The 18360-nt window shown below is 62.2% G+C and overlaps 1 protein-coding gene across 6 annotated transcripts in view; it reads left to right on the plus strand.

Moving 5' to 3' along the window:
• The first annotated feature begins 299 nt into the window (after nt 1-299).
• SHANK2 (SH3 and multiple ankyrin repeat domains 2) overlaps nt 300-18360 on the plus strand; it is a 314515-nt gene continuing 296454 nt past the window's right edge. For 2 of the 6 annotated variants that reach the window (XM_053923683.2, XM_053923685.2), the window contains exon 1: nt 6600-6926. In XM_053923683.2, the coding sequence (XP_053779658.1) occupies nt 6862-6926 (65 nt within the window). In that variant the 5' untranslated portion in view covers nt 6600-6861. Of the gene's footprint in view, nt 721-6599; nt 6927-18360 lie in introns of those variants that run through there. The other 4 variants (XM_053923684.2, XM_053923686.2, XM_053923687.2 and 1 more) reach the window with 3 other exon arrangements.

The raw sequence follows: 18360 nt of genomic DNA on the forward strand, positions 1-18360 counted from the left end.
GGGAGCCGCTGGCGGCGCAGGGCCCAGGCACAAAGTTTTCTGTGCTCTGCGCGCCTCGCGAGGTGCAGTGGCCTCAGTACGAATCCTATGAACGTAAAATTCCCTAGGGCCGGCGCCGGCCGCCTTCTCTACCCGCACAGACGAGGCAGGCTTTACAAAATAGGGGACTTTCTGGTCCGCTGGGTTTCTCCGGGTAGCGGGGCAGCCGAGCGCAGCGGGGGCGGGGCGGGGCGGGGCGGGGCAGCCCTGGGCGCCTGCCCCGCCGGCGTTGCTACAACAGACCCGCGCGCAGCCCCAGAGCCGGCGACAACGGCCAGAGCAGGTGGGGCAGGTGGGGCGGGCCCACGATCTCGCTGGGGCAGACACCCGCGCAGGTCGCCCGCGCGGGTCCGGGCCGCGCGCGCCCTTGTTGGCGATAGGACCCCTCCCCCACCCTCCCCAGTCACCACCGCCTGCGCAGGGCTGAGGGGAGGGACCGCCGAGTCGCCCCGGAGAGGAGCTCCAGGCCTCCCGCAGCAGCGCGGGGCGGGGCCGCAGCGTCCCCTCCCCCACCCCGGACACCTGAGCGGCGGAGCGGCTGGGGCTCCCGCGCTACAGCCCGGCTGGGCGCGGCGCTGCTCGGGTCCCTGCGGCCGAGCCAGGTGCGAGCGGACGCCGGCCCTCCCCAGGGGGCCCCGACCTGCCCCGACTCCCTGAGATCTGGCAGAGGCCCGGCACCAGGTAAGGCGGTGGCCGGGGACGCGGGGCGGGGGTGGTTGGGGCAGCCAGCGCGGGCTGGGAATGACTGGTAGGTGGCCCCCAGGCGCCGGACCCGGTACGCCGGCTGCATTTTGGGTGCGTTTGGACTCCGGGAGCACCAACTACCGGGTAAGCGCAGTCCTGGACTCGTGGAGTCTGGGGATGGGCGGTTGGAGAGAGGGTTTTGTGCGTCGGGTGGAGGTCGCTTCTCTGTGGAGAATCCTCCCCCTACAACCGCCCCCCTCCCCCGCTTTCTTCTGGTTTAGGGTTGGTTTAAAATGATTTGGAAGTGGCTTGGGCTCAGAGCTCGGACCACCCCCTTTGTCCTCCTCGCGCGTGGACACCCTCACTCCTAGTACGCCCTGCGTCTCCCTCTGGGGCAACGCAGGTGGATCTACCCTCCCCCCCTCCCCCACGCGGGGGTCTCTTTGCTGTAGGTCGCCGCTCGCCTACGGGGTAACCTGGGCCAGCGTGCCGGGCCGAGGACCGGCGCGGGGCCGCCAGGGGGCGCGCGGGGGGCGGGGACTCGCGCTGCGGTCGCGAAGTCCCTTGAGACCCTGCTACGGTCATCTCGCCCCATACTAGCGCCCAGAGCCACTATCCAGGTTCGCGCGACTGGTGCAACGGATCCTGGAAGGCCAGGGTCTACGTACCTGGTGCAGGCCCTGGGGTCACAGGTTGGGCACCCCGGTCCCCGGGGTCACACAGAGTCCCTGCCAAGTGCTCGGCTTTGCCCACCACGCGCCCCTCCGGGGTGAGAGTCCGGGCCGGTGCAGGGGAGCGGCCCCCGCGTCCCGCCGCCGCCCGTGAATTATGCAGGAGGCTGGCACTGGCGCGCTGGAGTTGCTCAAGTTTCCCTTGGCAACTTTCGCCCGGGCATCCCTTCTCCCCGCAGCCGGGCAGCTCCGCCCGCGCAGCCCGCGGCCCAGGCGCTTCCGCAGGGCGGCCGGGGGCGCGGGGCGCACTCCCGGAGACACCCACCACTCACGTGCACCCGAACTGGGCGCCGCTGGATCGCGCGAGCAGGTGCGACCCAGCGGAGGGCCTCGCCGCCCGGTTCGGAGGGTGCGGAGCTGCCCACCGGATAGGTCTGCGCGCCGGCCGTGTCTGCGTGGGATGGGAGGGCAGGCGGGGGGCGCTAGGTTTGTATTTCCGTGGGGCTAGGGGCATCCAAAGCGGGCTTAGGGGTGAGGCCAGTGCTCGTGACCGTGGGCTCTCGCAGCTGAGCTCTGAAAGCCACCCTGGGCAGCGGGATCTGGGAATAGCGGCTGGGCCCTCAGTGGGGAGTTCAGGCCCCAGGACTTGGGGGCCTTGAGGCCTCTGCTGTGGGCCCCCTGGAAATTGGAGGTAGTAAATTGAATAGTTCCCTGACCTCTTTTTGTTGGAAACTCAAGTTGGAATTAATGAGGTCAATTGCTAATTAAAGTAAGCGCCAAGAAGCAGAGAGGTAATTTTGGAAGTCCTCCATTGGGGGGCGGGGGCTCTGCCTGGGACGACTTGGCTGACCCCCAGGGTGGGCTCCTGAGTCCCCATTAAGTAGTAATGAGGGAGACCTGCCCCCATCAGCCTGTGCACTTCCTGCCAGGGGAAGTGGGAACAGACCCTGGGGGCAGCTGTCCTTTGGGACCCACGTTTCCACTCCTCTGTCAGTGACAGCCTGGCTGCCTTCGGTAAGAGGGTCGGACCTTGTCTGCCTGGAGCCTCGAGCCCATGAGGGTGCTGCCGTGATTCAGGAGGGGGTAGCTGATGTGGCCACTGTAGGACAGGTCACTGGTGGAGCCCGAAAGTCAGCATCCTTCAGGGGGCCTGTGGGGGACCCTGTCTTCATATAGTAGGTGTCTCCCTGGTGGCCAGGTGGGGACCGCCTGGGGACCAGCGTTCTTAAGGCCCCTGACCCCATTATTGTGTTGCGGTTTTCCTGGTTTTCCTAGAAGGAAGAGTTGGGTGGGAAGGTGGCTTTTTAGGGCCCCTTGGAAGGCGGCTGTAACTCCTCAACCACGGAAAGGCTCCAAAAGGCGGGTCCCAGGGGGCACCGGGCCACTTTGAACAGTAGGCCCCATTTGGGTGGGGCAGGGTGGGAGCAGGGTGGGGCGTCTTTGTGTTTCCGGCTCCAAGCACAGTTTGCTTCAGAGAGCCCAGTTCAGGTTCCAGGGAGTTTCCAAGAGGTGCTCTTTCATACGTTTGGCGGGTGCTTGGGCTGTGCTCAAGGGCCCCCCACTGGGGTCTAGGGGTCACCCTGTGAAGGTGACTTGGTCCCGGCCTGGTGGGGACCCTCCCTGCCTCAGAGGAGCTGGGCCCCAGAGGCCAGGGGTCAGGTGTGAGGAATACCACCACGAGGAAGATAAAGGGGCTCGGAGTCAGCCTTGCATTTTATGTTTCGTCAGTGATGGGAAAATGTGGAAGTAAAGCTGGAAACTAAGAGAAAGAGGCCAGGAGCTGCTGACCAATACCCAGGAAAACACTAGCAAACTCTGATTTTATAGAGAAGTCTTTCTTTATCTTACTTGCTTTATTTCCAAATATGTAACCTAAATGACACAGTCCCGGGAGGTCCTTTTCCTACAGGTGAGCAATGGGAACTTTTCCAAAGTGGGGTTCAGTGCGGGAGCTGCTGAGGGGGCCTCCTGCTGCGGAGGACCCTAGGGAAGGCTCCTGTGTGGGTCCCTGGCTCTGAGCCCTGAACTCTCTTCCCCACCCCGCTGAACCCCAGCCTCCTGCCTGGTCACCCACCTGGTCACCTGAAAGCCCAGCGTCCCCTGAGGCTGTGGGTCTGGAGCCCGGCAGCCCCCAGCCAGAAAAACCTGCCGAAATCTGCCTGTGCCTTGTCCAAAGCCCCAGGGAGGAGACAAGTGACCTTGGGTTAATCTACTAGATCCCCTTCTTTGACGGAGGGGAGTTGGCAGGGGGCGGGGAGGAAAGCACCCCCAACAAAGGCTGGCTGTTTTCATCTTCCGAGCCCAGCCCCTCACCTGGGCACCTGCTGAGAGACCATGGAGCGAGTGGGTGAAGGCTCAGAGCCTGGAGCCCACAAACTGGGGCTCCCTCGTGACCATGCACCGGACCCACCGTCCCAAATGAGGGGCCTGTCCTTCCCTGCCAGTCAGAGGGCAGAGGTCATCCAGGGAATATGGGGTTTTCCTGTACCTTGAAAAAAATGATCTCAGCAGGAGGGCCTGGTGGGAGGCCAGGGGTGGCCGCAGGTGCCCTGGAACTTCCAGGCCAGTGGGGAGGGGAAATAGGATTGGCCAATCAGCTTGCAGTGGGCCGGGGCTGTGACAGAGGTGACCACTGGGTGCTGTAGGGCACAGAGAGGGTCCCCAGCCCAGTCTGGGGAGGAGGGCGTGAGGGGACGTAAAACCCCGGGAGACGCTGGGCTGTCTGAGTGGACTGCTGTGAACGGTCTGCTTCCTCTCCCAAGGCTGGCCGTCGCAGTCACGAGTGACCGCAGCCACCCCCAGGCCCCCGCCCCTCTCCATGGGCGCCGAGACTCATCGGTTAGGAAGTGCTCGTCCGTGTCCGTGGCACGAGAACGAGCTGCCTGCAGTCGGGGCCGAAAACCAGCTTCTGACCTGCCTCTGTGACGGGGAACTCCCGTTTCTTTTCTTCGAAAGCAAATTTGAGACGCGTTTCGGGGCCGCTAATGACGCCCCGGGCTGCAGGGGTGTTGAGGTCCGTCTTTGGGACAGAGGTGCAGGTGGTGTGATCCTCCCGCCACTCCAGAGGCTTCCAGTCCCGGCAAAGCCGAGCCTGCCCAGGCCTGGCCAGCTGAGGCCCGAGTCCCCTCCCAGGAGAGCAAGGCCCTCTGAAGCCCTGGGCTTTGGGGGAAGTGGGGTGTGGGAAGCTAAGGTGACAGCAGGCTCCCTGGGATTGGCTGCTTAGGGAGGGGCGGGACCAGTGCCCTTGACAGACAGGAAAGTTGTCCTGGGGGGTTTCTCAAGGGTCTCAGAGGTGGCTCGTTGAGTGAGCCCGTGAACTCCTAAAGTCAAAGCTGCAAATTTCAACCTCTGGGCCTCCGGTGAGGGGCTCCTGGCCACCGTCCCCCCAAGTTCTGGCTGAGGCTAGATTGGGGCCTCCCAGAAGGACCTGTCTCCCAGAGGTCTAGGGGCGCCCTTCGAGACATGCTCGGGGTTCCAGGGGGAAGGACGGCTGGCCCGCGTCCTGGGAGACCCACCGGAGGCACCCAGTAGGTGCGTAACCCGTGCACGCCTGCCGGGGCTGTGCCTGGCTGGGGCAGCTTTTACCAAAGTTTCTTTCGGTCCCTCGTCTCCCTACAAGGGTGGTTTTTCAAAAATCCTGTGTCCTCTTGGAGGTTTCTTGTGCCATTTTGTATGAAAAACCCAATACCCAGCCCCATTCTGACTCACTGTTTTACTAGGGCTCTCGTGCAGTTTCAGGCCAACGGCTAAAGTTGTTCTTCATCGGTTTAAATATTTGCACAGGATGCCGAGCCCCGTTTGCGAGGTTAATATTGACATTCAAAGTAACCGTTGCCTAAAAAAGAGAAAGGCCTCGTGAACACCCACACCAGTGTGGTGACTGGCGGGGTGAGGGGGGCGCACGGGGGCTAAACGGTAATGGAAAAAATACAATAGAAAATACACTATTACAAAATAACGTAACTGTTGCCTCCCTTTAATGTATCCGTTGCCCTGCAGCCTGGGTGGGACCTGCCACCCACCTGTCCCTGAAAGGCACCAAGGGACCGGAAGGGCTGCTCACTGCTCCTTCCTCCCTCGAATTCATAGGTAGACCTTCACGTTCATACTCTGGTATTAATCTGCTTTTATTAATCGGCCTCACACTTTTCTGCAAGGAAGACACCTGTGCCAACGTCTATAAACATTTCCTGTGCCCTCCGGTCGCTCGGCGTTTCCCGGCTGTGCCGCACTTCCAGGGGGCGGAGCGCTCGAGCCCTGGAGAGGAATTAGGGAGTTCCAGAAACGGAAAAAGGAGGTGCTGCTGGGTGTTTTCATTACACGGGAGGTGACTTAGCCCCCTCTGTTTGGTAAAATCAGGGAGCCTGTCCCTGGGGCACACCCCTGTCCCCCAAGTTTCCCGGAAGGTCTTTGGTGTGTGAAGCGCGGTGGGGGCTGCTGGGAAAGGGACACGCGGGGCCTTTCTAACTGAGCAAGGGGTCAGGCCCCGAGTGCGAGTGCGGTGCCCGGGGGGCAGAAGAGAGAAACGGGTGGGACTCTGCTGCACCCTGAGGTTCCCGCGAGGTTTGCAGCCCTGGAGGCGGGGTGTCCTACTCCGGGAGTCCTACTCCAGCTGTCCTCGCTCAGTTCTGGCCCGTGAGTCTCTGCTTCCTCCCCATGCTTCGCAGGACAAATGGGAGCCAGGTGGATGCCTGGGCGGGGTGGGGAGTGGCCGGCAGCCAGGACACTGGGGCTGGCCCCATGCCTTCCGGGGGCTCTGACGGCCCTGTAGTCCGTCTGTCTGAGGGCAGAATGGGGCAGTGGGGGCTGCGGAGACCTGGGGTCCAGGGAGAGGGTCACACCTCCTGAGCGGAGCTGAAGGCTGGCCTGAGAGTGGGGTGTGAGTCTTGGAACCTTCTTGAAAATTCAGCTTGGGACCCCTTCCCTGGGGAGAAGGAATTGGTGTGGGGTGGGGGGGCCCCCTCTGGTGTCACAGGGCACAACCACTCCTGTCTGGGGCTTCCCCTGTCCCTCTCCCCCCCACCCCCACACAAACCATCTTCCTGATTTCCACGAACTGTTCAGTGTTCCCATCATCCTGTGCCAGGGTCTGGCCGACCTGGCCCACAGCGGCGTGGCCCTGCTGTCCGCCGGCCCAGCGTGACTCATCCCTTTGGCAGCAGGCGGGTTCCCCAGGAAAGAGTGGGTCCTGCTCTCTCCCTATCTCGGGGTCCTGAGGAGCGCCCGGCGCCCAGTCGGGCAGGGGGATGTTTGTGGAGCACAGCATTTGGCCGGAGGGCACCCCTGGGGCAGTCGCAGAAGGTGCCAGCCTCTGCCCGTAACTCCCTCCTGTGTGCACTCAGCGCCCCGGGAGGTCACAGAACCAGTCGGGCCACCGGCCTGCTGGTTCTCAGCCTCCCTCGGAGGGCCTGGCAGCTGCACGTCACAGGACTCCGGTGGCACGGGAACTTCCTCCTGCCAAGCCTGCATGCACTGGGGACGTTTACCGAAGCTGCGCACCTGGGGACGGGCTGGGAAAACCAGCAGCCGTGGGTAGGTGGCGACTTTCCTGCGGACGCGGTGGACTCCAGGTGGAGCTGGGGCTGGAATTCCTGAGGACGGTTCCGGAGGTCCCCAACGTGACCCTGCACAGTGTGGGCGGAGGTCCCTGTTACCTGAACATGGGGCGCACAGATGTTTCTGGTACCCCGACAGGGAGGCCACGTTCTCAGTTTCCAATCTGCCGCCCTAGGGTAGCTGCGGCCCCAAGTCCGTGCAGTTAGGAGACACCGCCGGCCATTGGCCAAAGGCGGCGATTGGCAGCCTTTGTCATCATGTGGCCCGGACACTGAAGTCTGCGGCCCACCAAAAATAGGTATTTTTTGCCGTCCTGACAAAAAAATAGGTATGATTTAGATTTACTCCCACTGCACGGCTGTTGTGTTGGCTGTCGTCATTTTTTTTATCTGACAGCCTCAGGGAGAGAGGTCAGTGCCCCGGCTAAGTGGTCGGGTGTCCTGAGTTTCACACGTCTCACGTGGAAGATCGCTGGCTGAAGGGGTCGAAAGACCTGTCCGTCCGTGGCCACCTGGTTTTCACGTGTTCTGACTCTTTGGGCTCCCTGCCGGGGGCGTCCCCAGCCAGGTGAGGGACTCAGGCCCCGGGGACTGTGGTGCCTTTGTGGACTTGAGCGATGTCCTCCCCGCCCCCTCCCCGACTCTGTCCTGTCTCTTTGCCCTGCAGCCGGGTGACTGTTTCCAACAACTCCTGTCCCTTGTCTTGTCCCTGAGGATGCATCCTCTGGGAGTTTAGTTGGGGGTTGCAGAGGGCCATTGGGTGGTCCCTGCTCTGCAGGACAGAGGGGCCGGCCCGCTGGTGGCAGAGTCTAGGGCGGTGGGGCGTGGTCTTGGGCGGCCGGCAGCTGGCTGGACGCACGGCTGGGGTTTAACGGAGCTGGGGTGCTTCCCCGCTGAAGGTGCAGCTTGTGTGTCTGATGTCATCGAAAGCGCATCTCTGCAGCGATGACAGTTGGGAAACGGGAGGTTCCTTTGTGGCATTGGAAAGGCAAGAAGGCTATTCCAGATGCCGGGGGCTGGGGGTGTCCACAGGTGGGACTCAGCCTCCGAGGAGGAGGCACAGCCGCATCAGGTAAGACAGAACCCTCCGAGGCCCCCAACACAGCGATGGCATGGGTGTCCTTGCAGAGACAGGGCTGTGGGTGGGAAGAGGGGCCGATGACAGATGGGTGGCCTCCAGCCCCGCCAGTCATTTAGCCATTGGCCACCCCAGCCTGCTGGCTTGGATTTCAGTCTGCTGGATGCTCTGCTGGGTCGGCGTGCTGGCCCTGACTGTTGTTTGGGGGGGATTGTTTCCGGGACCTGGAGGAGAGAGCTGTGGGGAAAGGGCTTGATGCCCAGAAAACCCCAGGCCAGTCCGTGTCCCCAAGCCCCTCGTGTTGTCCCTGCAGTGGGAGGGGCAGGGCCCGGATGTCTGAGTGTCCCACTGGGACCCTGACACGTGTCCGTGTCCCAGGAGGCAGAGCGCAGCGGCTCTGTGGTGATTTGCGTGTTGGGGTTAAGTGTGGTTCGACTTCTGTTTGGGATTTTGGCTTGTTCTGGGTTAGACCCTTAGTTATGGAGCAGCCCTGGGCCAAGCCAGGGTTCCGGGGGCCCTGTCGCGGCTCCCCAAACTTCAGTAATGTCTCATCTCGCCGCTAGATGATGGGAGGCCGTTCCAGTGGAGCGTGGGACGGGTCGGGGGACGTCTTGGATGTTCAGGGAGGGGCTGAGCCCGATTCTACTGCCTGGGCCCTGTGGGGGTTTCTCTTGCCCTCCCCCGCCCAGGCCGTGCAGGCTGGGGGAGGGGCACCCAGTGGAAACTGTCCCTCAGGTTGATTATTAGTCACCTGGGGCATTGGCGCTGCGTGAGTAACACATGTGTGCAGGGCCCTCCCGTGGGGGGACCACCGCTGGACACCCCCACAGCCCCTCGCTGCCCCCCGCCCCTGCCGGGCACCCACCCCTCTGCTTCCTGTCTCCATGAATTTGGCGACTCACTGGATCTAGGGTCTTTTTGTGAGTGGTGCCTTTCACTTTTCACAGTGTCCTCAACATCCAGCCACACTTCGGCAGGTGTCAGAACATCCCCCCTTCTTAAGGCCGAGTGACGCTGCCTCCTGGGGAGGCACCACGGTCTGTGTAGCCATCCCCCATCTGTGCACACTGCCCCCCACCCCGCCGTTGGGCTGCGGTGAGTAGGACTCCCGCCGGCCCATGTAGGTGCACATATGTCTCTCAGCCCCTGCTCCCTGGAAGGACGTTGGAAGCAGTGAGCTGCCCACCTGACCTTGGGGTTCCGCAGCAGAGACTCCCGTCCTTGCTCACCGACCCCATGCTGCTTTCCCACGGAGAGAGGCCCACCTGCTTCTTGGATCTTGGGACAGAGCAGGGTGACCCTCGTTTGTTGGGAACCTGTGGAGTAGGACCCTCCCCATGTCCAGAGTTCCCACCCCGCCCCCAAGGAGGACATGCGCTCCTTCCTGGGGTCCCCAGGGGTGTTCTGTGCCTGTGGGCTTAGCCGGGGCTGGGGCAGGACCGAGGCAGGCACTGGGCGGGAGAGACAAGCAGGGGAAGGAGTGTCTCTTGTGAAACGTAGCCCATGAAGCACTTGGGCTTTCTGATTGCCTCGCGGCCTTAAATGTGGGCTGGCTGTGCGACGTGCTGGCCCACTGGGGCCCTGGGGCCCGTGTAGGGTGTCGGGAGAAGGGTCAGGACACCCCCTGCTTCCTGAAAGCGTTGCCTTGGGGGCACCCTGAGGAAGAACTACTTAAGAAATCGGTTTTATTCACATCTCTGTGGCCCGTGCCTTGGTGCTGCCTGGTAGTGTTTCACGGAACGGGCTTCTGTCCTCCTCCTCGGCCTTCTGGGCCGCACATGTGTGTCTCTTTCAGCCTGTGCTGTGGGGACCGTCCTTGTGTGGGGCAGCCCTTCCCGGGAGCGTCCGTAGACACCTCTGCGCCTGCCATTTGGGGGGCAGAGGTCTGACTTCCACGAGTTTCCCCGATAGATAGTCCCCCAGTGGGTGGCGCCATGCTTCGATCCCCCAGCCTGGCGCAGAGCTCCCGCTCCGCCGTCCTAGTGCGTGGGGTTCATTCCAGCCTGGCGGGCGGGGTCTCTCCTCGGAGCCGCAGTTTCTCCTCTGATCCCAGACCACCCTCCAGTGCACCGGCCACCGGCTTCCCGTTTCCGAACTTTCTGGTCTCCGTTTTCTTCACGATGGGCCCACTCCTCGCTGATTTGTAGGTGCTCGGTGTTTTCCGGAGCCGACTTCGACCTGGTTTGCTGGGTCTTCTCACCTCTCCGACAGGACTAGCTGTCCGTCGTCGAGAAGTTTTCTGTTCGAATGTGGTCAAGTCCATTGTTCTTTCCCCCGAACAATGTTTGCTTTCCGGAGTGCCCCTGTTGTCACGGAACATTCCTCCAGCCTCTTCTAGAGTTTAATGTTTTTTCATTAGTTTTTTTTTAAACTCCAGGTCTAGTGTGAGGTAGGGGTCTCACTGTCTCTTTCCGCACAGAAGGACCTGCCCAAGCCCGTTTTTTTGTCACCACCCTGCCCTCGCCGCCCGTCATGGGTCCAGTTCCCAGGCTCATCTGGGGGTTGGTTATCGGCTGGGCTGTCTCTTGACCCCAGTGCGAAGTCCACACTGTGTGTTTGCAACCCCTCGGAAACAAGCTTTGATCCTGGCTGTGCTACCTCCGGTGGGCCCCACGCGGCCACGTTGCAAATCACCTCACTTTGTGGTCAAGCACAGGAACCAGTTCAGAGGGGCCAGTGTGCCCGAGGCACCCCGGCAGCCCGGGGATCTGACTCAGACACGGGCACCTCACTGCTCAGGCCCCGTGACCCTGCAGTGCTGAGTGGGGCGTCTCAGGCTCAACGCCTGGGACAGCTGCTTCCCCTGACGAGTAGCCCCCGGCCAGTGCCCAGCGGTTCTGTCTGTAGCTGTGCCAGGCAGTGTGGCGGCCGCCAGCCACATGTGGCTACTGAGCCCCGGAAACGTGGCAAGCGCCCCATGTTGGAACGGTAGCATTTTGTGTATAAAATGGCGGGTTAAATACAACATGAGTATTCATTTCAACTGCTTCTTTTTCTTTTCTTTTTAAAAGTGTGACTCCTGGGAAATTTAAAATTGCCCCAGTGCTGGAACCCCACCGCTGTCAGAGGGCGCCGATTTGCTGCGTGGCCCCCTGGGTGCTGGCCTTGGCCTCCCGATTTCTTGCTCCCCAGTCCTCAGGCTTCTCCCTTGTCACCCCCATGTCACCTGCCCTAATGGGGCAGACGGGCCCCTGTGACTTATCTCCAAGACCTGTCATTGCTGGAGCAGGAGGGAGGGGTCGGGGCGCCGCAGTCCTCACGGCAGAGACACTGAGGCTGGCGGGGACGTCAGGGCTCATGTGGGTGCTGGGGGGGCCAGGTCCAGCCCTTGGAGAGATGTGCAGCCTTAGGAAGGCATGAGGCCCTGGCCAGGGCCCCCCTGCCCTGGGCTAGGCCATCTCTCTGTCCCCTGGGGCCATGTGGGTTACAGCAGTCGCACAAGCCCAGGGCAGTGGCTCCTGGGCTTGGCCTTCGGGAGGGCTCCATGTCAGTGGGAGTGTCCGGGTGGTATCGTTACCATCACCCAGCACCCCCCAGGCCCTGGGCGAGCAGGCAGGTCCTAGGGCTGCACCTGGTGGGCTCCCAGGGAAATGGAACCCGTGGCTGGTAGCGGGTCAGTGGCCTGGGGCGGAGTCTCCACTGTCCCTGGAGACAGGAAATGCCTCCAAGGCGACAGACCTTCTGGCCAGCCCCACCTTCTCCACATAATGGGGCCGAAATGATTTCTTGGAAAGGCTTACCTGATGACGCCACCATGAATAAACTCCCGCTAAGTGTTTTCTGTTAGGTGCCGTCATGAAAACGAAGTTATCTGTGTCTCTGCAGCTGGCTGGCTTCGTTACCTCTGCTGCTTCTGTTTGCGTGTTCTCTCCTGGTTTGCCGGGACACGCTCGCCCCCACCAGGCCCCCCGTCCCCACTAGGGGAGGAAGCCCTTCACGCCCACTTCCCGGGAGGGGGCCCCCGAGGCCCAGGGCGCAGCTGGAGCGCCGTGTGTTCTAACTGGGTCCTGGAACTGGGACCATGAGCGCCTGGCCCACTTCCCTCACCGTGTGCGCGTGGCCCATGGCCTCTGAGGGCCACCTGCGGCCGGTCCTTTCCGGAGGACCTTACGTGTGACCTCTAGTTGGCTCATCCCCACCTCACAAAGTCTGCCTACAAGTGTGTGACTGGATCGCCCCCACCCCTAGGCATCTGGCAGGGGAGCAGGGTGCAGGTGGGTTTAGGCCCAGAACCTGAACAAGGCGTCTGTCCATTCGTCCGTCCGTCCAGGCAGAGATGAGCCTGTGGTTCGGTGCCCCGATCTGCTAGGCCACAGTGCTGGTCCTCCCAGGACGGGGGTGGTGGTGTCTGGCTTCTCTGCGTTGCCCCTGAATCTTTGGGGCTTTGGTGTGTGTTTGCACTGCCCCCAGGTGCCCACTTGCATGTCCCCTCGGTCAGTGGTGCCTCGTGGTGCAAGGGCGTGCTGCCCTTGGCCAGCCCTGCCCGGTACCTGCTGTGTGACCTCAGGCAAGCCAGTCCACCTCTCTGAGCCTTAGTCTACCCACCCTCACCACGCGGTAATGACACAGCCGCGGTGGCTGGGAGCGTCAGACGAGACAGGGGACTCCGAGTCGAGACTCATGGGTGTCCGTGCACCGTGCTCTGCTTTGTCGCCGCGTGTTGGCTGTATGTTCGGAGACTCCTCGTGTAGGCGTTTGAGTTTGTCGCCTCCCCTCCTCTGTCCTGCGGGACCTCGGGGTCAGACACGGGCCTCGTGTGACTTCCTGCCCTCGCCTGTTCTCCGCAGAGCCTCTGGCTTGGGCTGTGGGAACAGGCCGAGTTCACGTCGGGGCTCAGAGTGGGGGGTACCTGGCGGCCCCCCAGGTGGGGACGTTGGCAGCCATGGGGGCTCCTTTGTCACCCCGTGAGCACTGGCCGTGGGGATGGAGGTGCCAGACTGCGTGTCACCGGGCGTGTCCCGTGGCGGGGCTCCAGCGGGCGGACTGCCCCCCATCCCTGGGCTCCAGGTGGCCGCCGGGGGCAGCGGAGCGTGTGCCTCTGTAGGGCCTTCTTGGCCCTCGGATGGGTTCTCTGACGTGGATGTGCTTTTGTTCATTTGAAAGTTTATCCTGCCATCTTTTATTGAAGAGGGAGAAGGGGAGGTGGAATATTCGTTAGTAATCCAGCCAGGGGCCCTTTCTAGAAAGCCCGGGCTGCAGCCGGGTGGGGCCTCTGGTGCGGGATGCTCCCGGGTAAAACCTGTGCATGCCACCTGCACGCCCTCGGGGGTGGCTGCATCCTTCCCTGCTCTGACCCCCAGTGTCTGGAACTGGGGAGTAGAGATAATGACCCCCACCACCTAAGGACCTATTAACTCAGGTGGGTCACCGCACCTGTTCTGTGTGGCAAACCACCCCAACACAGGGCTGGTTTCAGGGCCGGACGGGGAATGTTTGTGCCTGCATGCCATTCAGTCCGTCTTCACATTGGCCTCGGCATTGCAAAGGCAGCCAGGTTCCAATAAAACTTTATTGACAAGAACAAGCTGTGGGCCGGATTTGGCCTGTGGATAACAACTTGCCAGCCTTGACCGTTTGACTGTTCTTGCAGGCTGCTGAGCTCACCTGTGGTCAGCTTTGAGGCAGGTCTCACGCAGGTGTCTGGGGTAGTGGCGGGGGGGCCTGTGCCATCTGTGTCTCATCGCCTGACAGGCCAGCCCAGCCCTGTCCCTTGGGGTCGCAGGGTTCCCAGGAACAACGAGAGAGAGCAAGCTCCCGTGTTCTGGCTGTTTTATTCAAGGCCCCCTAACATGGCCAAGTCCAGGGGCCCTGGGAGAGGACTTGCCCAGATGGAAGTCCCAGCGAGGCATGGACTGAGTGGGCCGTTCCTGGGGCACCCACCACGGCTGTGCCTGAGATAGAACACCCGTCTCTCCCCTCCCAGGGCCTCCCTTAGCACTCACTGCCCACGGGCCACGAACTCACGACCACCATGGAGATGCCGGGGTGGGCTTCCGTCTTCCACCTGCCGCGGGGATCTGTGGTTCAGCCTGTGGGCATCATTTGTACTTCAACTTCATTGCCGAATAGTTTTACACGGGAACCAGGACGCCGCTATTTCTGGCCTGTCCTGCTGCCCTCTGCCCCCTGCCGTCATGGAGCTGCGGGCCGAGGAGCCCCACCGTCTGAGAGATGGGTCCTCAGCCACCTGCCCGGCCTGCTTTGAGGACAAGAGACTTCCCACGGAGGGAGCGGAGGAGGCGGGGTGGGGAGGGGCAGAGGCGGGGGTCTGGGCCCTCGCTGCCCTCCCGGCTGTGCGCTCAGCACCTGCGGGCACCTGGGATGAAGGCCCCCTGCTGCTGGCACAGCCTTCAGCCCTGGTGCAGATGGCATGATGGGCAAGCAGTGCCCACCTGCTGGCCACCCCACAGGCAGCATGCACTCGGCTTCAGGACGTAGCCTGTGCCTGAAGCTGGACATCAGAGGTTTCCTTCCCTTCTGTCCTCGTCCCTGAAGAGGTGGGCGTCTCTCCCTGTGTTCAGTACCCGCCCCCCCCGCCCCCCCACGACGTGGATTCCGAACCTTTATGAGCTGGTTCGAATCAGAGGGTCCATTTGTTATCACTGAGGTGGAACTCACAACCTCACCATTGTAAAGGGTGCGCTTCGGCGGCTTCGCGCACACCCACGCTGCTGTGCGGCCACCGCCTCTGTCCAGGTCCCAGAATTCTGGGCTCCCTCGCCCGCCAGGAAACCGCACACCCGTTGGCAGCCACGCCCCACGTCCCCTCCTTGCAGCCCCCAGCAGCTCCTGGTCCGCTCTCCAGATTCATGAATTCGGGACGTTTCACGTGAGCTGACTGTACAACACGTGGCCTGCAGTTGTCTTCGAGGTGTCTCCACAAAGAGCGTGTCAGGCCCTGGTCCTTTCCCACGGCTGAGTGACACTCCGCGGTGTCCGTCACCTGTCACAGACCTTGGTTGTCGCCCCCGTGTGGCCCCTGGGTCGATGCTGCCGAGAACGTCCGTGCTCCAGCTTTGGTTTGAACCCTGTTTCCGCTTGGGTGGAAGTGGGCTTCTGGGTTTCAAGGCCCCGCAGACAGTGCTGCAGCAGCTGCCTTTGTGGACGGGAGGAGGGTGTTGGCGTTCCTTCCTCCGTGCGCGGGCGCCGGTGTGGTGGTGCCCCCCTGTGCCCCATCACGAGTCCCCAGGACACCAGGGTGGCTTCTCCTTCCTTCCGGTTTCATAGAATCCACTGGAACACAGGCAGCCGGAGGGCAGTGGGCAGCGGGAGCCGGGCAGTGACTCCCACGTCTTGGAGCAGAGCTGCTACCTCAGGGCTCCGCCCAGAAGAGCCCCCAGGCTGGGCGGGTTGGCTCTGCCCAGGCACACGGCCCCAGGCTCGGCCTCCGGGGCCCTGGCTCCCAGCCCAGGACGTGGGGCCGCTCTGTGCCTGGGGTGTTTCCTGAGGGCGACGGAGCTGGTTCAGAGCCCTTCACCATCCGGATTTCAGCCTCCGGGGGCGGAGGAGCAGGTCCAGAAATAGAGACAGGCCGCCGAGGGCCAACATTTTCAGGAGTTCGATAATTTACTTGTTCTCCGTGGGGACAGCAAAGATCCCTCGAACGTGGAGGCTTTTTGCGTTTCCCAGAAGCCAGTCGCTTTTTTTTTTTTTAACTGTCGAGCCGTATTTCACCCGTCGTAGAGTCGCCCACTCACAGGGCGCGATGCAGGGTGTTTCTGCTCCGGCATTTTCACAGGGTCGGGCAGCCAGCTTCGGGACGTTTGCGTCCCCTGCCGCCAGCCCCTGCCGCTCAGCGATCGGCTGGGTGGATCCGTCGGGGCGGTGAGAGCAGACGTCTTTGCCTTGCTCCTGATCACGAGCCAAGCACTCGGTCCTCCCGTCTTTGGAGCAGTGTTGGCTGACGCTGTTTTGTAAACACGCTTCGTCCGATGGAGGAAGTTCCCCCTTCCGATTTCTGGGAGGGTTTTTGTCCTAGACGGAGGGTGAATTCTGTGAAGTGCTTTTCCTGCACTGAGCCCGTACGGTGGTGTGGGTTTCCCCTTCAGCCTGTCACGGTTCACAGTGATTGTTAAACACTGATTGTCTTTTGTTCTTAAACGTTGAGCCAGCCTTGCACCCCTGGAACACCTGCCACTTGGTCGTGGTGCATCATACTTTCCACACATCACAGAGTTCGACTCGCTACTGTTTCCTTCGCCCCTAGTCTGGTTTCAGTGTCAGGCCGTCCCTGCTGCATGAGGCGGGTTGGGAAGTGTGCCTCCCATTCTGCTTTGTGGAAGGTCACGTGCAGAACTGGTGTTCATTCTTCTTTCAGCATTTCGCGGAATCTCCAGTGGGAGCATTTGGGTCCGGAGCTCACTTTCTTGTAAAACTGGGAGTTTTAACGTAATGCGAACTCCTTCTTAGTTATAGGGCTGTTCCAATACGACCCCTTTCGTGTGGGAGGAGCCGTGGCAGCTGGTGTCTCTGGAGGAACCGCTGCATTTCATCTCTCTGGTCCCCCATCCGCTCCGTCACTTCCTGTCCGGCGGCGGCAGGGGCGTGAGGACGTCCCCACGTCACTCCCGGTGCTGTTCGCCTGATCTCCTCGCTCTTGTCCGCGTCAGTTCACTACAATTCCGTCCACTTTGTTTGTCACAGAACGAGCGCATCGTCTCCTTGGTTTTTCTCTCTCTTTTTGATGGTCCTCCTGGTTTCCAGGTCCTTTCTTTCCACTCTCCTGACCCTCCCCCTCCCTCTTCCCTCCTCCCTGCCCCTCCCTCCCTCCTCCCTCCCTCCCCTCCTGGGCCTCAGCCGTGTGAGGGGAGCAGCACACGTGTGCATCTGTGTGCATGTGTGCACGCGTGTGCGCACAGCTTGGCCTCTGGTCGTTTCACGTGTTCGCGTTTCCTGCTACAGACGCCCTCATTGGCGCCCGTGTCTGGGGCTCCTGCCGAGGGTCTTACCAGACCCTCTGTCTCCTGAGCCCCCCAGGCCTTTCCAGGGGGCGTGGCATGAAGCCCCTTTGACAGGTGAGGAGCGTGAGGTACAGTGGTCTCCCCGGGGCCCCAGGCGGGGAGAGGCAGCAGCGTCGGCCTTGCTCCTCCCGCGATGCCCGTGGCCGCGTTGCTGTCCGCTGCTCTCTCTCCGGTGAGCTCCCTCACGGCAGGCGCCTCGCACCCTCCCGGGAAGTCCCTGGCACCCAGCCCAGGTAGGGTGGGGTGGCCCACACTCCTGGAATTTGCAAAGGTGCCTCGGGTGGGGCTATGGGCGGATTCCGTTCCTGCCCTCAGAGTCCCGCCTCACCCAGCCCACCTCTGCGCCCTCTCCCGCTTGCCCACCCCTGCTGGGGCCCCTGCTTCCTCCAGGGGCTGCTCCCTGCCCACCTGGAGCCCTGCCGCTGGGCCATGGCAGCACCCCGCTCCCACCTGGGCCTGTCTGAGTGGCGCTGTGTCTGCTTTCTGTCCCATCCGCTCGGCGATATTGGACAGTCGGGCCTACAGGCAGCTCCTTCACATTTGGATCTCGGGCTCATTAAGGCCCCCCAGTGTTTCTGGGGACCCTTTGGGCTGCCCAGCCTGGCCTGTCTCCAGTCCTTGGTCTCTCTCTCTCGCTCACTTTGTAATGCGAGTCACCGGGGTTCAGGTGGAGGGGACTCAAAACCGCCCAGGATGGATGTGGAGGAGTTTCTTCCTGGCCTCTCAGCCCCAGAGGTGGGCGTGCGCCTCCCAGGCTTCCCTTGCGGCCCACCTGGCTATGGGATGGCTTCAGGGGAAGGCTGGGCTGCGGACCGGTGAGGACCGCTCAGATTCGGAGACAAGGTCGTGGCGAGTTGGCCAAGGGAGCGGAACGGGGTCACCTGGGCAGCCGCCGGTCCTGGCCTCTGTCCCCCTCCTGCTCCGTTTTGGCTCCTGGGCAAAAACAGCACCTGCATTTCTGCAAAGCACTGCAAGTCCATTCGCGACACGCTCGCGCACCTTTGCTGGGGGGGTGGCGGGGATCAGAGGACAGAGCTGTGCCCTTCTGACGGAGGACGTTTCGGGCATCTCCGGCTGTGGGGAAAAAACTCAGGGTCTTTGATCGACTGTGAATTGTTCTTTGTGCCCTCCCTTCCTTCCATATGACATTTGTACTCTATCAGAATGCACTCCCTGTCCGCCCAGGTGGCCACCGCTCTCCAGGAGGAAGGCGCTGTGATTTTGCTCTGGTTCTGCAGCCGCGGAGACCAAACTTCTGTCTCTTTCCTGCGTGTCAAAGCGCAGGCCGGACGGCTGGTTCCCGCTCCCCTAAACACCTACGCCTGCGTTTCCTTCTCACAGTTTCTCCGTCCACCCGGCTGCGTCCCCAGGTG

This window comes from Desmodus rotundus, chromosome 5 (assembly GCF_022682495.2).
Source record: "Desmodus rotundus isolate HL8 chromosome 5, HLdesRot8A.1, whole genome shotgun sequence".
NCBI lineage: Eukaryota > Metazoa > Chordata > Mammalia > Chiroptera > Phyllostomidae > Desmodus > Desmodus rotundus.